The 16,717-nt window shown below is 39.1% G+C and overlaps 2 protein-coding genes across 2 annotated transcripts in view; one reads left to right on the top strand and one right to left on the bottom strand.

Annotated features, from left to right (window-relative positions):
- CAPZA1 (capping actin protein of muscle Z-line subunit alpha 1) overlaps nt 1-16,717 on the top strand; it is a 78,529-nt gene that overhangs the window by 22,635 nt on the left and 39,177 nt on the right. The window lies entirely within an intron of this gene.
- ST7L (suppression of tumorigenicity 7 like) overlaps nt 1-16,717 on the bottom strand; it is a 40,477-nt gene that overhangs the window by 3,243 nt on the left and 20,517 nt on the right. The window contains exons 12-14 of the mRNA XM_081916377.1: nt 9,691-9,841; nt 8,686-8,778; nt 5,526-5,665 (exon numbers count right to left, since the gene is read on the bottom strand). Of these exons, the coding sequence (XP_081772503.1) occupies nt 5,526-5,665; nt 8,686-8,778; nt 9,691-9,841 (384 nt within the window). The remainder of the gene's footprint in view (nt 1-5,525; nt 5,666-8,685; nt 8,779-9,690; nt 9,842-16,717) is intronic.

The raw sequence follows: 16,717 nt of genomic DNA, 5'->3' as shown, positions 1-16,717 counted from the left end.
ACCGCCAGGACACAGAGAGGTGTTCCATGGCTGTCCTCATAACTGAAGGTCTCACTTCACCTGGAGGTCCATCAAATTCAGAACCTGAATGTAAAACATTCTAAGCTTAAGGAAACATAGGGTAATTATAATTTAGGAAAGACTGCACATGTGCATGTTTTAATTGCTACCTGCCCTGTCCTCAGGAAAGAGAAGGATATAAATTTAAATAAATAACCAAATAGTCCAATAATTAATTTAGTAGTAGCAAACTGGCTACAGTAGTGAAAATGGGTTAAGGAATGAGTGACTCAGTCATTTGCGAATAAAGCTTACAGCTGTCAGCAGAAAAAAGGAAGTCTCTCAATCTTCAGAAGGAATGTTGTATTATAACTTGGTATCAGCTGAGTCAAGAAGACACAGAAACATGACTATTAGCAAGAAACAAGTAGGACCAACAAAAAGGTGTTGTACTGCAGAGTGTTTGTTTACTGTTCCAATCATTCATCCTTTTTTGAGGGGCTGTTTAATTCCCACCCACTTGCTCCCCCCCCCCGTAAAAACTTCAGGGTTCCCCCAATATTTCCTGTGTGCTGTTGTTGTTTTGCGTGTGTCTACTGTTTTGGCTATATACATAATATTCTGCAAGTCTGAACACTGAAAGAAGGAATACTGATTGGCTCCAGGGTCATGTTCATGACAGGAGAATTCTGTATACTTTAAATAATTATGGTCCCAAAATTAAGAGGAAAAAAGAACTGGAATTAACCCAGGCTCTTACAGCATTGTTCACGGGCAGTTCAAATGACCACTTTCTGTTAGATTTAATATTTATATCTTGTCTTCTATTACAATAATACTCAAAGCAGGTATTTGGTGGAGGCTTGTTAACTTTATTGGGTCACAGTGAAGTGGCAATTAAAATCACAGCCTCAGATTATACATGGCAGCAATCCTATACCTGGAAGCAAGTCTCACGGAAATTAACGGGACTGAAAGGACATGAACAGGATTGCACTATTAGTATCATTACTTTCATTAAGTTTGAAATCTTTCAAAATTTGCATTGAAAGAAAAAAACATTGAGTTAAACATTGAAACGTAAGGACAAATGCATTATAGACAGATGTAACAAGAGGACTAAATGTAGGTATTCTTTTTTTACTATGATAGAATGATATTCTGGGTATATCAGCAAATTAGAAAATACAGGTATTACAATGTTTATCTTTTTAGATTTGTTCATATTGAAGCACGTAATTGTTTCCAGATATAACATTTTACAAGACTAAGCATGTTTCAGATGCAATTCAAAGTAAATTTATAATGCTTGTAAAGCCCAAACTGAAATTTGGTCTCCAAATAAAATTGAGGCCAATGTTACTATGCAAGAAAAACCAACACTAACAAGATTTTGTGCTATCACTATAGCAGACGAACAGTGGTGAAGTTTGCAAGTAACATCAAACCATCGTTTTAAATGGTTTGTTTCCCAGCAGTATGGCAGCAGTAGGACCAGCGGAAAAGTGAAGCGTCTAAGACAGGCATGTCCAAAGCCTGTTTTGGGGGCCTGCCGGTCGATTTAATCTGGCCTTCATCGCAGTATATGTCCTAGGGTAAAATCCTAAAAAAAGCTCAACAACCTTGGGGTTAAATCCTAAACTCACCAACCCTCATGCATGTTCACTTCATCAAATCTGGTCCTCTTTGAAAAAAGTTTGGGCACCCCGGTCTAGGATTTCAAATTAAGCCATTGTTTATTGTAACTATAGTTTGATGTGACACATGAACCAGTTCACTATAAAAACAACACTGATTTGAATACTGTCAGCTTATGAAAAATTACTTTTAAGGAAACAAATCATTTTGGAAAAAGATAGTTTCTAACTTAGTATATGGCATGAACGAAAACCCTGCTATTCCCATTTAACTGCTCAATAAGGTTGAAATGTTCAGTTACAGACCTGTCCTTGTTTAACTGGGCAGATTTAGTAAGCACTTACAAAAACAGTGAGGGGCAGGTATTTTAGAAGGGGGTTCTACCTTTTTCTCACACAGTGCCTCCAAGACTATGCCTGCTGAGTCATGTATGAATATTATCTAAAAATAAAAAGTATTCACTTTGTTCATACAAGAAGATCTGCAGATTCCATCTATCAATGAAGACTTCCTTAACTGTGATAGAGATGCTCCATTCATAAAGTGTTTTCTAGTATCACAGAGCAAGATTCGCATTGTAGTAAAAGAAACAACAAGGCAATAGTTTGTGCATTAATGGAGGAACCATATTTCTTTATGGGCTTACTGTTAGTGCATGAATGAAGGGTGGAGTGGGAACCCTCTCCTTCTTCCCAATAATTCAAGCACTGATGATCAGCTTTACCGGAGAAGTCTTTCTTGATGTTCTGGAGTGGTACTCATCCAGACAAAATGACAAAGTCCAAAAGCATACACAAGTCAGTGCAAGCTCCCTCTGTTTAAGGAAACAGAGCTAGTAATGACCATGTTGTTTGACATATTTGAAACTATATACAGTACTTCCCATCAAGCATTATTTCAAAAGAAAGTTTTATTATGTGTGCATGCTAGAATTGTTTTCAGGTTTAACACTGCAATTGTTCTATATGTAAATTAGAAAGCAACAATAAAGAAATCCAGCATAGAACTTCACTGAGCTATTCTTTGTTAGTGTAACGTTTGACCTTGTATCTTGTTGGAAATCATACAATTTTGCTAGCACAGTCCTTGAATTAATCAAGCAGATAGTTATATTTCATTCCTTAAAAGTTAGCCAATTATGAACCACACACAAAAGTGTTACTGGCATGTCCAGCAACATTTTCCCACATAATGAGTAACTAAATTTGGTAGAAATGAGGCCCCTGTTATCAGACCTACATATTTTGAACACTGCTTAATGAAAAGAAACTAGAATATGGATTTCATGCAACTTTGACATTCAAAAATTAGTAACTATGCTCTATTTCTGATCTCCACTTGTTGTAATACACATATTCAGCACACACTCTCCATCCAAGGCTATACAATAGCAAAATCAATGATCTGGTATATGCCCAGTTCAAAAGTTCAAGGGTAGGTACTCCGAATCACAGTACTAAACAATGTTTCACAGGAGCTAAAATTGAGGGCAATTTGGTATTTTACAGGGAGGTTGTTGCTGCTATCTTCTAATGCCACAGTAGGTCAAACTACATAGATCAGCATTTTGTTTTGGGTAATACACACAATACAAAAGGGGGGTTGGGGGTCAATAATTAAGACCACTTTCAGCCTAGATCTGCACTACCTTAACCATAGAAGCTACAAGAGACACCTGCAACAGCTGCTTGGGTGAAGAAACTCCACCTTGTGGTACCACCAGGTGTTGTTGAACAGCAGCTCACATCATCCCTGCCCACTGGCCACGTTGTCTGGGGCTGATGGAAGACTCCCAACAAAATCTGGAGGGCACCACACTGGCTGCCCCTGGACTAACATCAGGCTGCTCTGACAACTGTTTCCTGGCCAAGGTCATTTCTACTGAGTTATGCTGTGAGCTGGAGATCCAGAAGGACAGTAGCAACTGAAATACCTGAGGACTGGGGAAAACCTGTATACACATCCTGCACCTCCCTTGTGACTCTTGCCTATTTAAATATATCACAAGCATCTTCAAGATGTTTAGAATAGGTGGTATAAATACTCAAAGTAAGCAAGTAAAATAAAATAGTGACAAACAGGCATGTAGTACATCAGAAAAGAAAAGAAATGACAGTTCAGCAGATGGTACATGTAACATCATCTGTTTACATGTGTGGTTCAATGGACCTTCAAAACAATTCTGAAAAGAGGTAGGATGCTTGCTTCGAAAAGGAGAGTAAATTGGAGATCTACCAGACAATGCTGGTGCCCTGTGAATATGGAATGCATGGTGTGTTTACTGTACAGTATTCATTAGGACCCTGGAAGCATCTTCTTATCCTTCTCTGGCCTTAGAAGTATGCTTTGTGCTGATGTGTTAGTTGTTTCAGTGCCAAGGATGGATATGTTTATTTGCTCATGCAATTTTAAGGGGTTGAGTGGAGTAGTAGTTAGTCTGCTTTGTGGTCTTAATAATTGTTTTAGTTGTTCCTGTTGTTTTAATGTATTTGAACCAAGTCTATACAACATTTTGTGACACTGTATCTAAGTGTATGCGTTTTAGCTGGTATCCTGCCCTGGAAGTCTTTGGGATGAATGATGGACAAGAAATAGCCAGTAAGTAAATAAATAACATTTGCATAATTCAGGCTATTAATCAAAGCAGTCAGCTTGAAGAAGAGTTCATTCAAACGTCTACCTGATCCCTTTTCAGAATACCAGTTTAGGTAACAAAAGCCCTCATGACTCAAGCTTCTAAGCATATTAGAATGATTACTGACTATCAAGAAAATATGTTGAAGATTAACTCTACAAAATATTAGACAATCATCCTGATCTGATATAACCACTGAAAACTGGCCAAAGATAGTGCTTTCTTTACCTTTATAACCCTCTTTAGGAATTCTTGGCAATGAGGGCATTTGTTATTGAAGTTGTATTTGTTATGGGTCCCATTCTGCCTCTCCCATGTGACATATCTCAAATTATTTTTATTTTACCATATAATTTTATTCTGCAGTTTGAACAATGCTACTTGTACTTCTTGTTGTTATGCACTTATCCCTTTGATAATTGTGTTTGCCTTGTGCTATCAATACAAAGTGAAAATCACATAGTGAAAATTGACTGCCTTCCTGCCATAGTAAGCTTACAGAAACATAGTGTTTTAAAAACATAAAGAAACAGTAAAATCCTTTTATGCTTCAGAGACTTAACTTGCCATATTTGCCATACATGGAATGGAAACTAAACAGTATTAAGGTAAATAGACAAGCAATGCTTCCATTCAGACCACATAAAAGAAGTTTTCTTTGGTCAGCCACTAGCTCCCAATTAGCTCCCAGGGTACAGAAAGAAAGAATGCAACCGTTTATTTATTATTTGTATATGTACTTAATATGTAACAGGATACTGGGAGAGAGTCTCAATATTTTCATCCTAATAATTCAAACACTGTAAGTTAGGGTTGCCATATTTCAAACAGTGAAAATCTGGAAAGTTGTTGAGCTTTTTTGGGCAAAGAAGTTTTGCCCAAAGTAGTTGAGATTTTTGGGCAAAAACAGTATTCCAGAAGTATGGCAACCCTACTGTAATTATTAGCAAATCCTTGCAGTCAAAGAAAAACTGCATGTGGTTTGAAATGGCTTTCGTACCCCCATGTCCTGCTTTAAAACTGGAAATTGTGGTACATCAGATGTTTCCCCATAATGAGATACAGTCCAGCTGCCGAAAGAAAACTAAGATCGTCATGTATCACCTCTGAAAAATCCCCTCTTAAAAAAAGAACACTAAGCTATGCTGAATCAGGTTTTTAGATGTCCATTGTTCTGAATTAGTTTATAGTGTTCCAGAGATGGTTCCTGCATGTCATATAAATACATTAAGTAAGCTGAGTCAATACTTACAGCTTTAGCAAAAATAACCATAAGTTCCGGGAACTGGTGTGTGAGGAGCGCTAACATTGCTGTGAAAGAGCACAGCCCTGCAGTAAAGTGGATGAAAAAAGGAAGTTCCTTCTGCGGGTACACAGACACATCATGAAATGCTGGAAGGAAGAGGGGAAATGGCAATAGTTATTTGATATTCCAGGTATTTTAGGGATGGTTAGATAAAGGTCGTGATTTTGCAAAGAAGAAAGACCTATCTGAGATGAACTATGATATAACTTTAAATAGAGGGGAGGAATCTGCAACACTGATTAAATTAAGAATTATTTTAAAATACACCCTTTGCAGTTAAGATATACATCAGTGAAAGCCTCAATGGAGTAAAACGTTCTTTTCTTTTAAGAAGTGACCAAAGCAACAGAATTTTTAAAATTTGAAACATGCTGGAGAGTAGCAGCATAAAAAGTGTTAAGATGATTTTATTTATGGATAAGTTTTGTATTTAAAAACTTAACAGGAATGCGTGAGTGATTGTGCTGAAATGTCTTCATGCACTGGAGTTTAATTATACCGGGAAGCCGATGGCTTAGGGTTCGTCACTAGCAGAGGCATTCCTTGAGCAATATCCTGCATGAGTGAGAAATGAGTAATTTAGAGCAGTCTGGGGGCAGATTTTAATTAGTTTTTAAACAGAGCTTTTCAAGATTTAATTTTTTTATTGAATTGCAAAAATATGCAAGTGCACTTGTGGCAGATGTGCCCCTTGGCTGCTTTAGTTATAAGTATGCCATATACTTTATAAACAAAGTTCTCCCAAGATGGAGAAGTTAACACTTATCAGAATCTCACCAGCACCTAGCATGAAACAAAACCCTCATTATAAAATAAAGGGGCTCCAAAATTCTCGCACTTAGCAACTGAGAAGTATATTTTCAAATCACTTTACAAAGGATCGTTCATGGGCTACTATCAAGAGCCTAACTCAAGGTTAGAATTTACCAGTGTGGCAAAGAACCTCTATTTTTGCATAGATTCTAGTACAAGTCAAGTACATGTGATTAGGAAACTCTAGTGGTTAGGAAGCTCTATGGCTGTCTGGTATGCGTAAGGCAGGGTTGCCATTTTATAAGGGCTGATTGCTGGTTAACCACTGCTGTTTTGACCACTTTCATGCCTCCTAAGGGTTTGACATTCAGAAGGCCAAAACAACCTCACTTTCATTAGGGCTTTATACCAAAATATTTAAAAATCATGTTTTTTAATTGCAATTGTTTATCATACCAGACCTGAAACATCTTAGGAATCCTTTGAAGACCATGCACATTTCCTGTAGGAAGTGTTTATGCATGAAAAAATAATTTTTGAAAAGGGGGGAATCACCACAAGCAACAGTTGCACGTGGATCTATTTCACTCCCCATTCTGTAATATTCCTATAGAACAATCTATGTCATTAATGTATTTTTTCCCTACAGAAAATATTGAACATATGAAACATTCCTGATCTGACTACAGGATTCAGTTATTTAAGTGAATGGCACCCTTCCTAGCACACCAAGAATTTCTCTGTGAGTGTAACTCATTTTTACCTATCTAACAGAACATATTTTCGAGTAAGGTTTTTCATTGCCTAACTTTCATGTTCACCTATCTTTAAAATTCACTTTACTTTACATCTATCTCCAAACATCTGAGAGCTGAGTAACTCTCGCAACATACAGAAAAATACAAAAGCACACAGCATGCCAAGCTATGTGCTTGTGTCATGGCAATATATGTGCTTAAAACAGCCATACTAGCTGGAATCTTTAGGTATGGCACATTTCCAGCTTAGGTCTGTGCTGAACAAGTTGACCTTGGGCCAGTTTCTCTCCTCATTTGAGTATGGCCATTTAGAAGCCAGAAAGAAAATAGCCTTTTTTTTATTTAAAACATTGAGTTAAAGCTCCAAAGTGTTATCTGAAACTGCAGGTTAAGCAAATGTATGCAAGTCTAATTATTAAATATTTATACCTTGCCTTTTTATAGTACAGTCTCCAAGGTGACCAACATAAATATACAAGACAATTCAGATAAAGACCTCTATACCACCCACAAATGTAGGTCTTCAATCAAGCCGTGCAGGTTGCTTACTGAAGGAGTGCAGCAGCTTCTCGCTGATGTGATGGTGTCTAAAATTGCATGGTGACCATTCTGAAACCTAGATATTGAGCATTTTCTTCACAGTGGAAATATCCACAAGAGTGCTGATCAAATTGACATTCCCACAAGGGAAGCACTCATTCAATATTTTCCCACCTGAAAGAAATTGTCATTCTGGCCTGGGGTGCATGAAGGAGAACACAGGCCATTTAAAATGCTCTTCCCTTTTGATAGAACTAACCTAGAGTGCAGAGAATGCTGCTCCAGTCAAACAAGTAGAGAAAGAAACTCAACAACCACAAAGCCGAGGGGCAATATTGTCAAGTAACACTGAGACTGGCTAAAGACACAAAAGGGGGCAATGATATTTTAACGCCACTCCTTTTGGAAACATTCCCCTCCTCAGGTTATCTTCACAGCACAGAACTCACCACAGCACAACTCCATTCCATACCAGTCATCTTTAAGATTATTTTGTATTATTTTTATGGTATTTTATGTTCTATTGTATATGTGTGTGTGTGTGTGTGTGTGTGTGTGTGTGTGTGTGTATAGCTGTATACAGCAAGGTATTTTATATGTGTGTATATGTAATAAATATGAATGCCATAAGATCTTGTACTAGAAACCCCAAGTCATGTGGAAAAGAGAACAAGCCACAGCTCTTCCCCACACCAGCGTCTCACCTCCTGGCCACCAGAGGCAATGCTTCTGTGGGGAGAAGTCATACTGAGGTGGTCTCTCCCATAGTGTGAGGTGTTGACATTTCCTTTGCAGAATGGGAAGGAGTTGGACCACAATCCCTCCACCACTTCAAATATAAGATACAAAAGGGGGCTAATTTACATTGTTGGATAGCTGCTTCATTTATTTAAAAGCTAACTGCATTCAGTGTACAAGTGTATGGAATATTTATTATATGCATGTATAGACACACAGGTATTCCAGTTGAGCACAATGCCACACAGAAAGAGAACAGACTTTTGTGATTAACTGTAGATGGAAAAAATAAAATGTGAGAAATGGAATTTTCTTACTTGGTAATAGCTCTCTGTCTGCTGTCTCTGTGCAGCTGGGATAAGGATAGAATAGGTGGCCCTTTTCTAATGGATACGGGATCATTCTAAAGGCTGAGGAGGTAAAAAAAAAATATCATCAACATCAGACCCATGCAAAATTCACTTTACTAGAGTCGCCTGGAAACAAAGTCATATCTGTGTTCTTTATACCACTTGTGATCAGATTCCTTTTATTAAATTAGCACCATTCTAGCTACCCTCAGACTCACTGACAATCACCTCCCAAGCCATCCAGTCTTCTTTCACAAATCAAATAGGATAGGAATTCAATATTCACATGGCATGTTGCATACATCTTGTTGGCATCAAAGAACAAGACTAGATGATCCATGGAGTCCCTTCCAACTCTATGATTCTAAGACAATATGAATACGATCCAAGATACTTCTTGACATTTTTAGTTTGAAACACCCCATCTAGCTTAGAAAACATTCTTAGAAAACTGGCAAAGTGGTACAACAGTGGTTTCTTTCATAAGAATAGAATATTAGCAGCACATGCTCTTCTACATATCAGCTATTTTTTTTTTTATTGAAGTACTCTGGCTTTGCATTCAGTTACACTGAAGTAACTCCATGAACTGGCTTTTGGAAGGAAGGGGTAGGGTGAACAAGGAAAAGAAATATGCATGCACAATAGATATTTTAGTGTTCACACTGCAGAAGAGAGCACCTACATGTATGCATTTTTAAAACCTTGGAGCAGAAAGAGAGCACAAGCTGAACACCTGTGTCATCTTAATTGCACCTTCAACGTGACTGAAATCTGGACAAGAACTAATACCAAAACTAACTAAAGTGCAGAGGGAACCTCAATAATGAGTCAGGACAGCCTCACAGTTGAGCTCCAGGTGCACATTTAAAAATAATGATCCGAGAGAGAGAGAGAGAGAGAGAGAGAGAGAGAGAGAGAGAGAGAGAGAGAGAGAAATATTAGCTCATGCCACTAACCAAGAATACTTACTGCCTTCCCATGTGCAGTGCAACAGATTAAGCGCCCCTTCAATTCGCTTCCAGTGCTGGAGATGGAAGAAAGCATATGCCACTGCTTCACTGTCTCCACGTTTCAGGATATGCTCCGGAGGCAAAATTAAGCTTTTCATTTCTAGCAAGTACTGGAAAAAAACGTGTGAAGTGACGTGAAGCTACACAGGCTACTGAGGCTAGTTTTTCATACGCACAGACTTTCAGATATTTCAAAATTACTTTTAGCTTGATCCATATATTAGAGATAAAAGTTGCTGACTGGAACAAAATGTGGATTATTTGGCAAATGCAAATTTGAGAAGTGCCTTATGTACAGGCATATACAGACACCACTCAGTGGGGAAAGACTAAATCAGATAAGTGTTAATATTTTACAAACACATTCATACTTCAGATTGCAGTACGAAAAATGGTTCCAGGAACATACATGTAATTGCCTTTCTAGACAGACTAGGAGACAGAACATCAGTGAAAATCTTCAGTCCACGTGATGCAATCATTATATTAGGTGCTAATACTAAACCCCAGTTCTTGGAGAATTTATCAAACAGAAGACACCCTTCAGCAACAGACAGCACTGGCTGAACACAACTCATAATGAAAACTGAAGTGGTAGCCAGGGATTAGGCAACTCCGCAGTCCAGTAAAAGCCATTAAAAGCAGCATGTGTACTCCAAAGCCCCCTTCCCAACCCCTTCAGTCACAGGCACTCCTTTCTCCATTGAAGAAGGCCCACTATCTAGATGCAGACAATGCATCTGGAAAAGCAACATGCTACTACTAACATGGATGGTTTTTGTTTACTGCTTTCTTCAAAAATGCAGCTTAGTTTGCACTGCTAAATATGCCAAAGTGGGGGAAATAGTGCATGTTGCTTTTACAGAGCAATGAACTTCCACATTTACGTGCAAGAACAAGATTAGGACAGCAGAAACAAATAACCACAATCAACACGATTTATAAGGAAATGACTCCCAAGAAGTGGAAGAGGATACAACAGTAAATTATAGAAGTAATAAGGGAGATGTGCTCAACTGCCAGCAGGGCCTGTTGAAAACAAAATTTTGAGGAGCCCAGGGAGTTTGTCTTTGTTAGGGTTTCACACTGATAGGTAGGTCCCAAACAGTGACACACAAGAAACTCCATTAATAGGTCTCTTAAAATAAATGAATAAGTCTGGCAATTGTTACGGTATGGCTCTGGTTCAGTACTCTGCCTTCACTGCTTTTGTCTCCCAGTAAAACAAAAGGCGATGGAGGCTATTTGCCTTACCAAATTGACTTGTGTCCTCAAGCAGACAGAGAACTGTATTCACGTGCCATTCACAAAGCAATCTACTGAGTCTATTCTATACCAGGGATGGGATGATGTTAATAATTTTATTTATACTCCGCCCGTCTGGCTGGGTTTCCCCAGCCACTCTGGGCAGCTTACAGCATGTATAAAACATAGTAAAACATCAAACATTACAAACTTCCCGATACAAGGCTGCCTTCAGATGTCTTCTAAAAGTTATGTAGTTCTTTATCTCCTTGACATCTGAAGGCAGGGCATTCCACAGGGACAGGTGTGGCTCTCAAGTTGCTATTGTAGTACACTCCCATCATCCATGATCCTTGGCTATGCTGGCAGGGGCTTATGTGAGTTGGGTTCAACAGAATCCGGAGGGCCACAGGTTCACCATTCCTGTTCTACAGGTATACTCTTCCACAAAATGCAAATGGTTACTTTAAATGCTCTTGTTAGTGTATAATTACTTGAGTATTTGCCCCCACCCCTTTAGAAATTCTTTTTGAACAAGAGAAATATTTTCAGAGTAAAGTACTAAGAATTGCAGGTTTAAAATTTCATTGATGAAAACAAATCAGAGAACGTTTAGAGAACATTTAAATGAATGACTTCGATGAAGTCACTTATGAACTGGCCTGATCCACACAATAATGGCCAAAGCTAATCACATCCTTGATCACTGCAGTCAATAACACTGTCAGTTCTCCCCCAAACTGTAAGAATGCAGTGAACTTAATGATTTTTCAGCAGATGCCACAAACCATGAGATTATTTACTAATCCAGTTTAGAGGACTTAACTTTTCCCATTCAGATTCTTGAAGGAATGTAGCCAAGGTTGTGCCCTGGTCAAATATAGTGCATTTACTGCTTCACTAGGTTCTTCATTTTGTGTCTTGGGGCTACTTCTGGGAGGGTAATATTCTTACTAATCCCATTTAATCCTCTTTGACAATTTTTTTTTTAACACAGTAAGGGATCACTTGTAGAGAGCCATTGTGGGAAAATGGTCTCAAATATCTGACCTCTGACATGACCCCTGATGGTCTTCAGTAACTAGGTTGGTGTTGAGATAGATTTCTTAAATAAGGCAGGGGGAAAGTTGCAACAATGGTCAAGCTTTGACTATATTAGCCTCTCAATCACTAATTGTGAACTCTCCAGCTCAGGGGGTTAAATCTGCCTGTCTTTCTACATTATGCCATGCAGACACATAAGATAAATAAGTGGAAACTGCAGAAAAATAGCTAGTTCTAAATCACTTGTTTAGCTATTTGCTTTCGTATGGGGGGGGAGGGGGAGATGGCATGCTGAAAGTATTTTAGTTGCAAATTTGGCATGCAGAACCGGTCTCTCTCTCTCTCTCTCTCTCTCTCTCTCTCTCTCTCACACACACACACACACACACAGAGGTTGTTGTGTTGCTGTCATTTCCAAAAAAAGCCACCCATTTCCCCCCAAAAGCAAGTGTACTTGGGTGCCAGTTTGGAGGGTTTGTACTGCCAGAGAAACAGAACAGTGATCATGTTGGTGTACTACCTACTGCTCAACAGCCTTTCTGTCAAAGATGGTTGAGGTAATCTCAAGTGTGGTAGATGCCTCCTCGTAGCAGGGAGTATTCCTTGTCTCACGCCTAGATCATGAGGATCTAAACTACTACTCAGTCACTAATATCCCTTTCTGAGCAAGGTGCTCAAGAGACTTGTGGCCATGCAACTTCAGACATACTAAAATATAAAATACTAAAAGCAATTATCTTGACCCATTTAATTCAGCACCAGGGCTGAATCTAGACACATTGAAAAAGTGTTTCAGTTAAACTTGTTGTAAACTTCATAGAAGGGAATCCCATTGGCGAAAGACAGGACTCCACATCGCCATCTGGTGTCACAGTGTTATAATGCATATACAGTGGTACCTCGGGTTACATATGCTTCAGGTTACATATGCTTCAGGTTACAGACTCCGCTAACCCAGAAATAGTGCTTCAGGTTAAGAACTTTGCTTCAGGATAAGAACAGAAATCATGCTCTGGTGGCGCGGCGGCAGCATTAGCTAAAGTGGTGCTTCAGGTTAAGAACAGTTTCAGGTTAAGAACGGACCTCCAGAACGAATTAAGTACTTAACCCACAGAGACGGTTGTGGCTGATAACTTGTTTTAGGAGAGAAATGGAAGGGTTACACTGTTGCTTCTCCTTGAACTCTTAGTGGATTTTGATACCATCAACCTGGAGTAACTTGGTGGGTTAGGATCACAGTGTTACAGTGATCCCAGACCTACCTATAGGGCTGCTTCCAAAGAGCTGAGTTTGGCTTAGCCCCAAGTTCTGCAATCCTTATTTTTGTTCCCAATGCTATTTAAATATCTATATGAAGTCATTAGGTCACATCATCAGAGAGTTGGGAACTCAGTGCCATCAACATGCAGATGACATTCAGCAATGTATCTCAGTACCGTCTAAACTAGATATAGCCATGTCTGTGCTGAACCAGTGCCTGAAGGTAGTAATTAGCTGGATGAAGGCCAATAAACTGAATCCTAACTTGGTGAAAACACTGTTGGTGGGTGGTCCTTGTGCTGGGAAAATGTGTATTTTGCCTCTTCTAGATTCCTGGATCAAAATATCCCAGCTAGTTTTACATGTTCTAGTAATCTCCCAGTTGGATTACTGTAATACACTCTACATACAGCTGAATCTAAAGTTTTAACAGGTGCTCCAAGGCTTATTATATCTATTCTGCAGGAGCTTCACTGGCTACCTACAATTTAAGGTGTTATTAGTGTGTTAAAGCCCTGAATGACAGGAAGTGCCTCTCTCCATATTAACCAGCTTGGGCTCCAAAATCAGTTGAGAGTGCCTTATTCGCAGTCCCACCTATGAGTGTTGTGGGCCTTCTCTGTGATTGTACTTGACTTTGAAACCTTGCCCAATGGTATGGACAGAATAATCACTTACGGTTTTCCACTGTACAGTTCAAACTTGCACCTCTCCCAAATCTTTGGAATTTTACAACGCTCTATTGTTGTAATATTTGTTTTGCTTTGATTGTATTTCATTTTAAGAACTGTAGCTTTCAGTACTGTTGGAAAACACTTTGAGAGTGTCTGGTGAAAAGTGCTATACAAATTTTATAAGGCAACTAAGGTTTGATAAAAGAAGTTTTGGAATTCCAGAAGAAAGATCCATTTGAACCAATGAGATTTATTTCTGAGTAGATATGCACAGGACCACTCTTCTTGAAACTTTAGTTTTGACCAAGAAAAAATGCACATCTAAAACAAGCATTTGTTATTTCAGATTCATGCTTAACTATAAGATTGAACATACATTCCCTGGAAACTCGGGTAGCAGAGGTGGGAATGCACACACACACACACACACACACACACACCAAGCAGTCAAGCAAGCCTGTTATCGCTTAAATTGAAAACCATAGACACAATATATTCCAGAACTTGACTCTTACTTAATCTAAAGAAGCTGTGCCTGTATCTAACACTGCTGGCACACCATTCTCCCCAGCTCCTTGTCAGCTGGAAGTTGCACCAATACAAATAATGAAATCTGAAAGAAAGCATGACCAGAAAGGAAGATAGAATTATGGATAACACGAAGCGCTAATTTTCTTGACAACACACAGAGCTAGTCAGGACAACACAAAAAGATGGTACAGACATATTAAACTCCTTAAGGTTACAGCAGTTCTGAGGCAATTGAAGAGACACCTAACTCTTAGATAATGATAAGACATCATAATCTTCTCCCCCTAAAGGCAAAGGATGAAGCAAAATCTGTCTGAGACTGTCTGAAATGAACTTGCTGTGCTCTTGATCAGTCATGCAGGCAAGCAGCAAATTCTCTCAGCAATTAGCTCTCTCAGTGCACATTCTATCAGATTGGACAGGCAGACAGAAGACTGGGTGGATAAATTCAGACCTTCAAGGAAAGAACCATTTGGACGTCCCGATTATCAGAGGAGGATTAGGTCTGGGGATAAGCCATCCTTCCACTATCAAGACTGCAAGGGCCATATATCATCAGTGTCAGGAATGTATAGAGCTGGTTGAAATTCCAACTGTATACACTCATTTAGGGGAAAGTTGGACTGGGGGGAGGGGAGTCTACCATCTAGGCTCATCCCATTGGGTGATATACACTTTACGAGTGTGGTAGGAAGGCTTTAATTGTTCCATATGACATGAAAATAAAATGCTTTTAAAATCTGTCTTGGAAACAGAATTTGGTCGGGATAAGAAATTAGTCAATTACATCAGCTTAAACATTTATGTTTCAGGTTATCTGAATTAACCTCATGGATGTTTTAATTTTCTTTTTAAGTCACTCTTTTACCTAGCACTTGTGTAGCTACACAAGCAAATTAAACATAATCATAAACATAAACAAGTTTCTAATATTAGAAATACTAGACAACATAGCTAAGAGATAATATTTATGTGGCAACCTCCAGATGCTGTGAACTAGAACTCTCATCGTTGCTAACCACCGGTCATATTGGCTGTGAGTGATGGGAGGTGGAGTACAATATATGGAGGGGACCATGTTGGTCATCCTAGTCTCAGATATTGAGAACACTTAAAATTTGTTATAATGAACAGATCAATTGAAATACACAAATTGCACTATCTAGAACAGTGAGGCATTTGTACAATATTATATTAAAGTTTATATTTTGCCAGCAGAACAAATTCAAAATATAATCCCTTAACACTGATCAGCACCAAATGTGCCCAGTAAGCCACATGTTCTGCAAAAGAATATGTTCATAAAGGTCATGTATATTGTCTGCAAAAAGACTAAGGGCAAAAATCAGTCCTCAATTTTGCATGAAAAGGCACTTATGGAAGCTCAGAAAGGCATGACAAAAAGCTCTTTTTCAGTTTATGAGGTTTAATTTTGCTGTCAGGATTTACAATTATCCTGCCAAGTTTACAGTAAAATGAGCTGGTAGTGCATGCAACTGTAAGACAGTCTTGCATTTCATTAACAGTACAGTAAGACTGCAACTCTTGTGAGCACTACGTTCCAGAGCACTCATGTGAGCACTACGTTCTACACAGCACATACACAAAATCGCACACAGACAAAAGCTGCCTGCTGGAAGTGGGGGAAATCTTGTGCACTGGCTCCCTAGGCTGCAAGAAAGGTGGGGGGAAGCTTGGTTCCTTCAGATGCAAAAAGGGAGAAAAAGGAAACAGGGAGAGAGGCAGGCAGAAATGTGGCTCAATTCCAGTTTTGGGGGTTTGTTTTGCCTGCAGCTCTGTCAGCCTCTCTCTGTCCAGCCAGCAGCTCAACATTTCTTCTTCTTCCATCTGCCTCTACAGCTTCCCTACTCATTTCACTCATTTTGGAGCTGCCACCTCTGCTGCAACCATGGTTGGGAAGGCTGCTCCTTCCTCAAAAACCAAGAGTGCATAATTGAATTTGCACAAGTAAAATGTGTGTGTGCTGCAACTGCACTATACAGAGTCCAGACCACATGGGGAAATAGTTCCACTCTTTGCTAGTCAGGCCACATCTGGAGTAGTGGGTTCAGTTCTGGGTGCCACATTTAAAAAGGACTGGTGAATATCCAGCCAGCATGGTGAGGCGGTCTAGAAACCAAGCTCTATGAAGAGCAGTTGAAAGATCTAAATACTAAAAGTCAGACGTAATAAAAGTCTGGAAACTGCTGCGAAGCCAATTTCAGCTAAACG

The sequence above is a fragment of the Podarcis melisellensis genome, assembly GCF_964234715.1.
Source record: "Podarcis melisellensis genome assembly, chromosome: 6".
Taxonomy (NCBI): domain Eukaryota; kingdom Metazoa; phylum Chordata; class Lepidosauria; order Squamata; family Lacertidae; genus Podarcis; species Podarcis melisellensis.
This window is presented reverse-complemented; position numbering and strand designations above follow the sequence as displayed.